This window comes from Macaca thibetana, chromosome 4 (assembly GCF_024542745.1).
Source record: "Macaca thibetana thibetana isolate TM-01 chromosome 4, ASM2454274v1, whole genome shotgun sequence".
Classification (NCBI taxonomy): Eukaryota; Metazoa; Chordata; class Mammalia; order Primates; family Cercopithecidae; genus Macaca; species Macaca thibetana.
The window spans coordinates 132,538,132-132,551,922 of record NC_065581.1 but is presented as its reverse complement, the minus strand read 5'-3'; the positions used below and the strand labels follow the sequence as shown (position 1 = coordinate 132,551,922).

The window sequence follows — 13,791 nt, the reverse complement described above, 5'->3', positions numbered from 1 at the left end:
CGGGAAGTAGCAATGGGGGAAACCATTCTATTCCATGCTCTGAACTGAGCATGTGACCTGGCCTGGTCAAGCAGAACATTCTTTCCCCCTGGCTACAGCCATCAGCAAAGGTCAGGTCAGTGGGGCTTCATTCTGTGACTCTAATAGGAACTACTAGGCAACTGGCACTTTCTACTGAAACTGCTAGGGGTCACCTTGCCACCTAAAGGGGAGAGCTTGTTCAAATCACAAGAGGAAAAAGGTCTCATGACATCGTTTCAAATCTGTATTCTGATATTTTTTGAGTTGACACTTTATTAAAGAAATTCACTTTTTTACTAAAGCTAGCACGTTTCCGTAACTCAGAAAAGTGAGTTAAGTTTCTGTCACTCACAATCACACTAAAGGAGTCCTAATGAATAAGTTCAGTAGCAAGCATCAAGGAGATCCCCCAGAGGCCTGTTTCCTTAAAATCAATGCCATTTATCCCTGTTCTCTACTTACTCAACTTCTGCCATTAGTCACATGCTATGCATTTGACAGACAATAATGGAACCATTGACTTAAAGAACCTTTAACAATAGATTACGAAATCTGTTCAAGCTCCCAAATATAATCAGAAAATGACTTACCCAAAGAGAATTGTAACTCCTCCTGAGACAAACATTCCTGCTACAAACATAAATTTTGCTCCAATATGTACAAGCTATAATAAATGTCAAAGAAGAGTGGTAAATTTATGACTTCTGAAAGTCTATACTGATAGAAACAAATCCACTGTATTGGAAAATATAGGATGGGGGAAGACATGTACAGTTAATATATTATAATTCTTTAATATAGTGACAGTACTCATTGCTTAAAAACATGGAAAGAGTTAAAAATCAATCAAATCTGAGGAGGGAACTGTCAACAGTGGCACAATTTATAAAATTATAACCATGGTTATTTCAGTATCGATGCAAATTCTAGACTAGTAAACTAAAATAATTCATCATATAATTTTTAAAAATTAAGATGTGCATATGAACTTTATACTTACATAGTTTCCAAATACCAAGCATGCCAGCAACTCGAACAAAGCAAAACATCCAAAGATCATACCGATAATCGTATTGCTGGTTCCCTTCTTTTCAGCCTTTAAGTAATAGAAATGGAAACAAAGTTTCAAAGAAAAATTAGCATCAATATGGAAAAATGGGAATAATAGATCAGAGCATCATCATCTTGTGAACTTTATCTGCATATCAGTTTCAAAAAGATTATTCTTTTAAAATAAATGGGGTGGGGAAGGAAGGGAAACTAGTAATAGTTTAGATAGTAAACCATAGTCTCTTACATGAAAATAATTCACTCACCATGCCTATAAAGAATTGTTAGCTTTAGCTGGCAAAAGTCAGAATTAGAGTGTATAAACAAACACAAAAAATGCCTTGGTTAAGGAAATTTGGGCTCTATTGCATAGTCACAGGACCGAGGAAACAGCTGATTTAGACACACTTCCTTTTGGGTATCACATTTAATTATAGGAAACAAACAAAAAACGCTGGCCAGTCTTCAAACTCAAGAATAGGAAGTTCCATGAGTTGGCACATGGGTCAGACCAAGGCCCAATCAGTCTAGGTCTCTGTTTCTGACAGTAATACCAATTACCTGACAGTTTGGAGAAGACAGTTTTCCTTCCTGTCATCAACAACACAGGTGAGAGATGCTCCCCTGACATTCTACGTTCTCCTGAAACAGCCAAGGTAGTTTATCATCCATCAATTACAGTTACTAATGTTTATAGCCTATTCTATCAGTGAGCTCCTAAGATTTGCTACAGGTAATATTTATCCTAAATCTACTTCTTTCGAACTTCAAATGCTACCACTGTGATACACAACTACATTCACATATAAAAATAGAAAGTTTAAAAAACTTTGTCAAGTCCTGGAACTACGGCAGATCCTTAAATCAGATTCTAGCTATAGAAATTTAAGGAATCAAAATACGAGTTTAATTTCTTTAAGATAGGACTGGCCACTTAGCATACTACAAAGGGAAAGCCTGAACTGTCATATATTGACCATCTTGTATATATAAGGCATTGTACCAGCAGTGAATATTTATGGTCGGAAGAGTCCAGTTTAGATCCATCCTTTAGGCAGAGCTTTGGATTTTCGCAAATAACTTCATAATTAATACAGAAATGCACACGTGCACACACACTTTTGCACTCTTCAACATCCATTCTCTACAACCATGATTGCCTTTCTTTACCTTTTCTCTCTAAGTACAATTTACGATAAAAATTTTCTCCATCCCTTCCCATGTAAAGATACTATCAACATTCAATCTTTGTCTTTTTCAAGGATGTTTTTTTCCATGTCAGACTGTGCCTCTTTAAATAAACCATACATTTCTCATAGCGTCATACCACAGGAAGCCAGAGAAGTGAACTCTGTTGTTCTAAGCTAAATTTTAGGAAGGGCCTCTCTCTTACTCTAGGAAAAGTCCTCAGAAATGTCCCTAAGCACTTGGTGGTGCGTGAAGGCAGAGAGGATGGGCCCACAGCTCCACAGTAATGGCTTGGGAAAGATTTAAGCCCCTAATTCTTGGGCTTCATAACTAGCCATTCCCTTTCCATGTACTAATAACCACAGTAAATAACGGTGTGGATACGAGAGAGTTCATTAAAATACCTTTAATGGCACTGTAACAAATGGTTATGCTGTACATCGACTGGAACATGAGGTCTACATTTCTACTACACATGGGTCAGGTTCCTCAAAAAGAAAATGTTGTGAAAGGAGTCAATTAAGGCATAAGAAAAATATTCATGCCGGGCACAGTGGCTCACACCTGTAATCCCAGCACTTTGGGAGGCCGAGGTGGGAGGATCACTTGAGGTCAGGAGTTCGAGACCCGCCTGGCCAGCATGGTGAAACCCCGTCTCTACTAAAAATACAAAAATTAGCCAGGTGTGGTGGCACATGTCTGTAATCCCAGCTACTCAGGAGACTGAGGAAGAAGAATTGCTTGAACCCAGGAGTCAGAGGTTGCAGTGAGCCGAGATTGTGCCACTGCACTCCAGCCTGGGTGACAGAGCAAGACTCTGTCTCAAAAAAAAAAAAGAAAAAAGAAAAAGAAAAGAAAAGAAAGCAAAAGAAAGAAAGAAAGAAAGAAAGAAAGGAAGGAAGGAAGGAAGGAAGACAGACAGACAGAAAGAAAGAAAGAAAGAAAGAAAGAAAGAAAGAAAGAAAGAAAGAAAGAAAGAAAGAAAGAAAGAAAAGAAAGACAAACATTCATTAGTCAAGTTACATTATCAATGCATAATAGTTCCAATAAGTACTTAATTTAGAATCTAGCAGAAAACATATAAATACATATAGCAATTAATACTTACTAGACCCCCATTATGAGCCAGGATCTCTATTAAGTGCCATTTTGCATGGTATCTAACAACAATTAAATAAGGGATGTATTTTTAGCTGGCCTCATTTATAGATGAGGAGAGGGATTTGCAAAGGTTACAAGGTCGTAAGCCATTACAGTTTCCATCGTGTGCATGTTCCCATATTCACTGTGGAAATGGAATGCTGACACAGGATGTGCTAGAACCACATGCTACGGCAGCAGCCAAATGCCATTTTTGGAACACGGATCCTGCTTCACATTAGGAAAGCAAAAACAGCTGTTAAAAGCAATTTCTAGGCCGGGCACAGGGGCTCATGCCTGTAATTCCAGCACTTTAGGAGGCCAAGGCAGGCCGATCACCTGAGGTCAGGAGTTCAAGACCAGCCTGGCCAATATGATGAAACCCCATCTCTACTAAAAATTACAAAACAACTAGCTGGGTGTGGTGACATGCACCTGTAATCCCAGCTACTTGGGAGACTGAGGTGGGAGAATCACTTGAACCCAGGAGGCGGAGGTTGCAGTGAGCCGAGATCATGCCACTGCACTCCAGCCTGGGCATGACGGAGCGAGGCTGTCTCAATAAATAAATAATTAATAAATAAGCAATTTCTGGTTCTCTGACCGAGGATGAGGGTGGCAAGAAAAATGATGAACAGAAGTAGGAATCCCACACCAGAATTTAAGAAAGGCACTGTTTTTCCTTTGCCCAGTTAGTTTAGCTAATAAGAAAGATGGCAGAACATGCAGGAGGAAGGGTGAGGCTTCACCAATGCATTTGTTGACCATAAGATTTTAATCAGAAATGAAAAGTCAAAGCCTGCTCTTGATATTTACAGCTTTTAAAATTAGAATGTTCTCTCTCCTGCCTCTGTCTCCTTTCTTTCTGCCTTCCCTCTGCGAGGCGAGACAAAGTAGCAAATATAAGAAGTCACATTTTGCTCACTTCTGCTTGCCAGCACAATGTCACAAAACCCCTGACTCTGTGACAACATGCAGCTCTTGGGAGGGATGAGTTGAAGACAGAGCAGGATAGAGCACATGGCCCCCCACATCTCTTGCCTGAGCTTTTACATTCCTTAAATGATAAATGCCCCAGCCTTGCCTTTTCATACACATAAGATAACATCTAACAGGGTTGTGATTATGCTTTTATAAACTATTACCAAAGGTACATTCGTAATCTATAACCAGATATACTCTTACACCTAAACTTTGATGTGACCTTGCGCGTACTGAATCTCCACCACCTGTATATGAAGTGGGAACTGAAATACTCAGCCTGTAGTCCTCAGTAAGACTCCTGAATAAAATGAACTTTAATTCTTTAAAAGCTTGACTTTTTTCTTTAGTCAACATTTTCTATAAGCAAAACACTCAGTCAAAAGCTTAAAAAGCACACACCCATAGCCTGGTTTTCCTTTGTCCCTATTCACTTAGAGGAAACTAACGTTAGTTGCACTCACTGAGTTCCAACTGAGCTAGGAAATGCCCTTCCCACTGGTTGATTCACTTACTCCAATTCTTCTCCATCTCAATTCCACAGGCTCTTATTATTTAAAAAAAAATTTTTTTTGAGACAGAGCCACACTCTGTCACCAGGCTGGAGTGCAGTGGCGCGATCTTGGCTCACTGCAACCTCGGCCTCTTGGGTTCAAGCGATTCTCCTGCCTCAGTCTCCTGAGTAGCTGGAACTACAGGCACGTGCCACCACGCCTGGCTAATTTTTGTATTTTTAGTACAGACAGGGTTTCATCATGTTGGCCAGGCTGGTCTCGAACTCCTGACCTCAGGTGATCCTCCCGTCGGCCTCCCAAAGTGCTGGGATTACAGGTGGGAGCCACTGTGCCTAGCATTATTATTATTATTTACAAATCCCAAGTCTGGCCAGACTGCTTTGTCTTGCTCAAACACCTCTGATGACTGCCCACTGACTAAGTCCTTGACAAGTGCCCTTCTTTCTATCTCCGGCCTGCCTCCTCAGAACCACTGTCTCCTATTAGACCTCACTTCACCCCAGGCTCAAGCCACATCAAGATGCTGTCTGCTGTTCCCCAGAAACATGCCATTCACTCTGCAATTCCTGTGACTATACCTAGAACACCTCCATCTCTGTTCACTATAAGAATTAACATTTCTTAGGACCCACCTTAGACCAGGTGCAGTGGCTCACACCTGTAATCCCAGCATTTTGAGAGGCCGTGGTGGGCAGATCGCTTGAGCTCAGGAGTTCAAGGTCAGCCTGGGCAACATGGTGAAACCCCAACTCTACTAAAAATAGAAAAAAAATAGCTAGGCGTGGTGGCACTGCCTGTGCCCCAGCTCCTCAGGGGGCTGAGGCAAAAGGATCTCTTGAGCCTGGAAGGTTGAGGCAGCAGTGAACCCTGATCATGCCACTGCACTTCCAGCCTCAGTGACAGAGTGAAACCCTGCCTCAAAAAAAAAAAAAAAAAAAAAAAAAGGCCCATCTTAAATTTATCCTGAGAGTTCCTTTCAGTACCGCCCTTTCTTCTCCTATCCCCACTCCATGTATGACACAATTAACCATTCTTCTTTCGAGGATCTTATAACATTAGTATGGATAGAGGGAAGCCAGAAGAAAATGATAATGTAAAAACAGAAAAAAAAAAAAACAAAAAAACAGTCTTATAACATTCTGGAAATCCTTTTCTTAAGGGATATCCAAATCATTGGAACCTTTTCTTTCCCCCATATTTTTTCACTCCCAATGGGTGGACAAGAGAGAACCATTTCCCTGATTTTTTTATTCTACCCTAACACATCCCATGCTTTGCCTGCTCTAGAGAAGGAACTCATTAAACCTCTACTTAATAGAATTGAATTGGGCAAGTCACAGCTTCTGAGACTGTTTCTTCATTTGCAACATGCTGAGATTCTCAAGATTCTGTATGCAGTTGTTGCAGGGATCAAATGGATAAATAAGGGGTAATGTGTACTAAAAGCCAGAGAGCACTGTATGAGTACATGGCAATATTGTTCCTTTAGCAGAGAAGCCACTTTATCTTCTTTTGTATCACACAGAACGAAGGACTACATGTTTTAAAGGCAGCTGGAGGACTATGAAGCCACCACTGCACTGTGAACCAAGGATCTGGCAAAAAGAACAAAATAAAACACATGGATATGTTGTCTACACTCCAAGCCAGTCATATTCATTTCATACTATATCCTATTGACATCTAGAATCCAGTTGGACTTTCTAGGGATTATAATCTTTGAATCTGTGTCAATAAATCCTAACGCCATATAAAAGGCTATGCCTAGAAGGAACAAGCCCTATTAATCAGAATTCCTCCCTTACATAAACATTGCTGCTAGAGTCCACAAGAAATTCAAGTTAAAAGAGGGAATATGGAGTGGGGCAGGGGCTGGGCATGGTGGCTCACACCTGTTACCCCAGCACTTTGGGAGGCCAAGGTGAGCAGATCACCTGAGGTCAGGAGATCGAGGCCAGCCTGCCCAACATGGCAAAACCCCACCTCTACTAAAACTACAAAAATTACCCAGACGTGGTGGTAGGCGCCGGTAATTCCAACCACTCGGGAGGCTGAGGCAGAAGAATCACTTGAACCAGGGAGGCAGAGGTTGCAGTGAGCTGAGATCGCAACATTGCACTCCAGCCTGGGCAACAAGAGCGAAACTGTCTCAAAAGAAAAAAAAAAAAGGAAGCGGGGACAGGAATCAAAACGTCCTAATTCTAAAATGTGGATAAAACCTCAAGAAAATAGTTACTGTCTTAACACAGACCTATTGCAGTGATATTTGAATCTCAGTTATTCAGTGCACTCCTTTTTTTTCAGTTGCAGAAACCAAATAAAGATTAATCAGACTACAGGGTAAGCAAAGTAATTCTCAGAAGATCAACTACTTTTAGGTGAATTACCTCCCAAGAAGATGTTCTTTCTGACTGGATTTTTTTTCCTGGTATCAAGCATTCTATAAGAAGTATTCTGTTGGCTGGAGTTCTATACACCATCTGTCCTATATGTAGATTTTTACATTTTATATACTATAAAATAAAATAATTCAAACGGCTTAAAAAAAAAAAAAAAAGAAAAACAGCTCCTAAGTGAAGGGGTAGCCTGCCCCTCCACACCTGAGGGCGTTTCTCATTAGGTGGAAGGAGAGACTTGAGAAAAGAAATGAGACACAGAGACAAAGTATAGAGAAAGAAGAAGAGGGCCCAGGGGACCGGCGCTCAGCATACAGAGGACCCGCGCCGGCACCGGTCGCTGAGTTCCCTCAGTATTTATAGATAATTATCTTTACCATCTTAGAAAAAGGGAAGTGGCAGGATAATAGGATCATCATAGGGAGAAGGTCAGCAGTATGACATATGAATAAAGATCTCTGTGACATGAATAAGTTTAAGGAAAAGTGCTGTGCTTTGATATGCATATGCAAACATGTCCATAAACCTTTTTAGTGCATAAAGAGCAGCATTGCCGCTAGCACATCCCACCTTCAGCCCTAAGGCGGTTTTCTCCTATCTCAGTAAACAGAACAATCGGTTTTACACCGATGTTCCATTGCCCAGGGACAGGCAGGAGACAGATGCTTTTCTCTATCTCAACTGCCAAGAGACCTTCTTTCCCCTTATACTAGTCCTCCTCAGCACAGACCCTTCACGGGTGTCAGGCTGGGGGACAATCAGGTCTTTTCCTTCCCATGAGGCCATATTTCAGACTATCACATGGGGAGAAACCTTGGACAATACCTAGCTTTCCTAGGCAGAGGTCCCTGCGACTTTTGGCAGTGTACGTGTCCCTGGGTAGTTGAGATTAAGAGAATGGTGATGACTTTTCACAAGTATACTGCCTTCAGGCGCTTGTTTAACAAAGCACACCCTGCACAGCCCAAAATCCAGTAAACCTTGAGTCACCACAGCACATGTCTCTTGCAAGGACAAGGTTGGGGGTAGGGTCACAGATTAACAGCATCTCAAATACAGAACAAAATGGAGTCTCTTATGTCTACTTCTTTCTATATAGATACAGTAACAGTCTGATCTCTCTTTCTTTTCCCCACACTAAGGATTTAAAAATGTCTTACCTCCTTGGGGAAAAAGGGTCCAAGTATAGAATAGCACATCATGGAACCTAAGTTCATCGAAGCTGCCGATATCAGTACAAAAACCTGTTCTCTCGAAAGCCACCTGGGAGTCTCTCCTGCACTTCCTGCAGGATCATCACCTTGAATGCAAACATGCAGCAATTAGGTATATAATTGAGACTACTCATCAAAGTACACAAATGTGATTTCTGTGCACATGTGTTGCACTCTGAAGATATTATTTGCTGAGCTTAGGGCTATTTTGAATATAGCACATTTGATCAAACGGAACACGATCCTTGTACATTACTGCAGTTTTGAAAACATACTGCTTTTATTTACATACTATTCTTTACTAGAATTTAAATGCAGAAATCATCAAGCTATCTGATCTGTTTCGCCTTCACTTTAAAGTCTGTTTCTCTGGTCTTTAATAACCCTTCAAGAAAGATGAGGTGGCAGGGTGATCTCCAAAGGGTGATGCTCTCTGAAGCATAATGTCCTTATTTTCTCAAGTTACTTGAATCATATGCTACATGAACTCAATGTTTCAAGCATGTAATGTTAACTTATTAAGATTTCTGGCCCGGCGCAGTGGCTCACGCCTGTAATCCCAGCACTTTGGGAGGCCGAGGCAGGCGGATCATGAGGTCAGGAGATAGAGACCATCCTGGCTAACACGGTGAAACCGCGTCTGTACTAAAAATACAAAAAAATTAGCTGGGCACGTGGTGGCGGGCGCCTGTACTCCCAGCTACTCGGGAAGCTGAGACAGGAGTATGGCGGGAACCGGGAGGCCGAGCTTGCAGTGGGCGGAGATCGCGCTACTGCACTCCAGCCTGGGCGACAGAGGGAGACTCTGTATCAACAAACAAACAAACAAACAAAAAACCCACAAAGATTTCTAAGGCAATATTGAAGTCAAATGAAGTGTAAGTAGGAGAAAACAAGCGAAATCATTCAGCTGGTGAATTAATATTTACAATGGTATGCTTCTGGATAGACAAGTCCCAAAATTCACAAATCAATACTTTTCTTACCCTAATTACTAGTCTTTTGCATCAGCTAATTTAACACTTATTTCCAGGGCTAAATTGTCATTTAAAAACACTAAATCAATTACTCAGAGTTCCAAATATCCAAGCAAATCCATCAGCCATTTATAAATTAAACTGTTTTTAGGAAAAACTTAAGAAAAATATATTTGCTTTGCTCTATTTGTCAGAGGTTGCCATTGCAGTCCAGAAGGAAAAAAAAAAAAAATCTGTGCAATATGAGGAAGTCTTATGAATCTTTGTACATTGTTTGTAGTAGATGAGAAAGGGAAATGAAAGTTAAAAACAAAGGCAACAACACTGGGTACTTGAAAGGTAACGTTTTACATTTGCCTAATGGCATACTTATTTGAATGCATTAAACACACAGTACTTAAAAGCAGAGGCATAGGTTAGAAAGTCATTAGATACCGTGACACACATCCAGTCCTGGAACTTTGCCACGTCCAGAGAGAAAAGAAACGCTGGCCCGAACCCCACGATCAGGCCCCCGCCTTTTCCAATCTCTCGGAAAAGAATCAAGCTAAAAGCAATTCAGTCGTTGCTAAAGAGACAGGCCCGAAGCCGCCGCTGGGCTCCGGGCTCCCGGCCACGCAATTCATGGTCACCTCCTGGTGCGCGTGGGCCCTCCAGGTCACCCGGCGCGTCCATCCCCGGTGCGTGGACTCCTGCGCCCCACCTCCCAGGTTCAAGCCACGTCCTTGGACTCGACCTCCAAGGAGCCACTGGCACTCCGGCGGGCGACTGCTGCTCAGCTGGAACCTGGCATTCCCGACTCCCTGTGGGCAGCGATCCGCCCAGCCCGGAGCTCCGCAAAGCCTTCCAGGACTCTGAGTCCCCGGGAGGCGGCCGGGGGCGGGGCAGGGGTGGAGCAAGGCTCCTTCTTTTTTTTTTTTTTTTTTTTTTTTTTTTTGCCCCCCCCATTATCTTAATACACCACCTCAGCTGCTATATCATGGTGTCCTTTTTCATTCTGTGAGAGAGAGAGAGTGAAAAAAGATGAGTCTATATTCCATACAGTTGTACCCCCCTCTATCTTAAAATAAGTTCAATTTATTCCTACTAAAGGAAAGAAAGGAAGCTTATGTAGAAATAGAAAATGTAGGGAGTACGTCAACTGAAAGACACAAAAGTGAATTAGAAAATTAGGTTTATACAGGCCCTTTGAAAGAGTGAATTATTTTTCACAGTGGGTAAATGCGGTAGTGTTCGTAATTATTGAAGCCAGACACTATTGAACTGGAAATGAATTAACCAATATGAAGCACCTGTAGTCGAAAAATATTTGCAAGAATACTAACGAAGCATGGTGAAGTGGCTAGGAGTGCGACCTCTGGAGGCAGGTGCCAGGGTTTCAAGTCAGAGCACTTACTGGTTGTGTGTAACTTTGGATGACAAGGTCAGTTTCTCTATCTGTACAACTGAGATTCTAATGTTTACCTTGTAGGGTGGCTGTGAGCATTGGCGATAAAGTGTGTTAGTAGCTAGCACATGAACATGATGGCTACTACCTTACTCTCACACTCACAGTTTTCTTGCACAAAAAATAGGTTTCACTTATTTTCACCTTTTTTACTATTTGGGAAGTGTTAAATCTTGAGGACTAGGACTAGCTGGGCGCAGTGGCTCATGCCTGTAATCCCAGCACTTTGGGAGGCCTAGGTGGGCAGATCACCTGAGGTCAGTAGTTCTAGACCAGCCTGGTCAACATGGTGAAACTCCGTCTGTACTAAAACTACAAAAAAACCAGTAGCTGGGTGTGGTGGCGGGCACCTGTAATCCCAGCTACTCAGGAGGATGAGGCAGGAGAATCGTTTGAGGCAGAGGTTACAGTGAGGCAAGATCCCAAAGAATTGTGTGAGGGCGGCTTTATCAAGTGAGAATCTGCCTCAGATCCACTGTACAAGGTTGATTCCAATACATGGGATGGTGGATAGTAAATTTGTAATTACTGGGCCACTTCACTCCAGCCTGGGTGAAAAAGTGAAACTCCTTCTTAAATAAATAAATAAATAAAAGTTTAAGGACTGGGAAATTCTTGATATGAAGCCAAACCAAAAGACTGAATTAGCACTTTGTGCCAGGCATTATCAATTTAAAGATGAATGAGCCCCATCCAGACTCTGCCCTCAAGTAGCACACCTTCTAGCAGATGAAATTCACACTAATAATCTACTATAATGCAATCAGTTGTATACAGACATATTGCAAGAACCATTTACTTTGGCAAATGGGTCCTGGATGACTTTCTGAGGAAGTGATGTTACCTTGGTTCTTGAAGGTTATGTAAAAATTCCCCAGTGGGCGAGTTGTGAAGGAGAACCTGGAGAACCACTCTGAACAGAAAGTTCCACTCTAGGCCGGGCGCGGTGACTCACACCTGTAATCCCAGCATTTTGGGAGGCCCAGGTGGGCGGATCACGAGGTCAGGAGATCGAGACCATCCTGGCCAACATGGTGAAACCCCATCTCCACTAAAATACAAAAAATTAGCCAGCGTGGTGGTCCACGCCTGTAGTCCCAGGTACTCAGGAGGCTGAGGCAGTGGAATCGCTTGAACCCAGGAGGTGGAGGTTGCAGTGAGCCGAGATCACACCACTGCACTCCAGCCTGGCAACAGAGCAAGACCCTGTCTAAAAGAAAAGAAAAGAAAAAAGAAAAGAAAAGAAAAAAGAAAAGAAAAGAGAAAAGAAAAGTTTCACTCTAGCAAAGGTTCCCTAAAGTAGCCTTATGTAATCTTTATGATCTAACCCCTGACAGCTTCTCCAATCTCATTTAACTCTATGCTTTCTCTTCAATCTAACATCTGTAGAGGAAAATTTTCTTGAACGATTTATTTGATGATTACATTTCCTCTTTTATTTTCTTTCTGGACTGTGCTTTATGTGGATGTTGGGTCACCCAAACTGGTCCTCTTACTTATTTCTCTTTTTCTTCTCTCTTTTTTTTTTTTTTTTTTTTTTTTTTTTTAGACAGGGTCTCACTCTGTTGCCCAAGCTACCACTACCATGACACTATCATGGCTCACTGCAGCCTCAACCTCCTGGGCTCAACTGATCCTCCCACTTCAGCCTCCTGAGTAGGTGGGACTATAGGCATGTGCCGCCACGCCTGTCTAGTTATTATTTTTTCTTTTTTTCCCCTCCATCTTATAGGAAGTATCCCTAATTATATCTTGCCATCTGAATTTTTGCCAACCGAATCTTGCCAACTGTATCTTGCCAACTGAATGTTTCATTTCTGTTGCCATCTATTTCCTTGTATCTCCATTCTCATTCCTCTCCCCATTTGCAATCATTCTTGCACGTTTAATGCAAATCTTGTTCTTCATGTTCTCAAAAAGAATCTGTGTTCTTATGTGTCCATCTATTTTTAATTTACATCAAGGCTATTCATATCCCTATCCTACTCTCTTCCTCTAATCTCTACCTGTCATTCTCCCTTCAGATCATCAATTTTATAATCAAATATTATTACTGTGTTCGTTTTCTGGGGCTGCTGTACAAATCATCACAAATTTGGTAGCTTAGAACAAGGTCCTGGAAGCCAGAAGTTCAACATCAGTTTCACTGAGCCAAAATCAGGTGTCAGCAGGATCATGTTCCCTCTAGAGGCTCTAGGGAAGAGTCTGTTTCTTACCCCTTGAAGCTTCTAGTGACTATTGGCATTTTGTGCCGCATCACCCTAATCTCTGTCTCTGGGATCACTGGGCCTCTTTTCTTCCGTGTGTAATCTTCGTTTGCCAGTCTCTTGTAAGGATATTTTGAATGAATTTAGGGCCCACCTGGATAATCCAGGATGATCTCTTCATCTCAAGTTCTCCAATTTAATCACATCTGCACAGACCCTTTTTTTCATATAAGGTAACATTTACAGGCTCCAGGGATTAGGATGTGGATGTATCTTTGGAATCCATTATCAGCCTACCACAATTATCTATTCATAGACATATATACACATATAGAGTATTTTTTTCTTTGCAAACTAAAATGGAGTAATAGAGTCTTTGTTTAAATGCTACCGCCTCAGAGAAATTCACTCTTTATTATTTATTTATTTAATAATAGAGACGAGGTTTCACCATGTTGCCCAGGTTGGTGTCAAACTCCTGGACTCAGGCAATCCATCTGCCCTGGTTCCCCAAAGTGCTGTGATTACTGATTACTGCCGTGAGCCACCACACCTGACCAAGACATTCATTATTTTTTTTTTTTTCTTTGAGATGGAGTTTCACTCTTGTTGCCCAGGCTGGAGTGCAATGGTGCCATCTTGGCTCACGGCAACC

The 13,791-nt window shown here is 41.8% G+C and overlaps 1 protein-coding gene across 6 annotated transcripts in view; it reads right to left on the bottom strand.

Moving 5' to 3' along the window:
• The window catches only part of SLC18B1 (solute carrier family 18 member B1), a 29,848-nt gene extending 19,497 nt beyond the window's left edge, over window positions 1-10,351 (bottom strand). For 3 of the 6 annotated variants that reach the window (XR_007725059.1, XM_050787995.1, XM_050787996.1), the window contains exons 1-4: window positions 10,115-10,351; window positions 8,452-8,591; window positions 1,022-1,117; window positions 612-685 (exon numbers count right to left, since the gene is read on the bottom strand). Coding sequence is in view for 5 of the 6 variants with exons in the window: in XM_050787995.1 (XP_050643952.1) it covers window positions 612-685; window positions 1,022-1,117; window positions 8,452-8,591; window positions 10,115-10,157 (353 nt within the window). In the remaining variant the exon portion in view is untranslated. The other 3 variants (XM_050788000.1, XM_050787998.1, XM_050787999.1) reach the window with 3 other exon arrangements.
• Window positions 10,352-13,791: the final 3,440 nt, after the last annotated feature.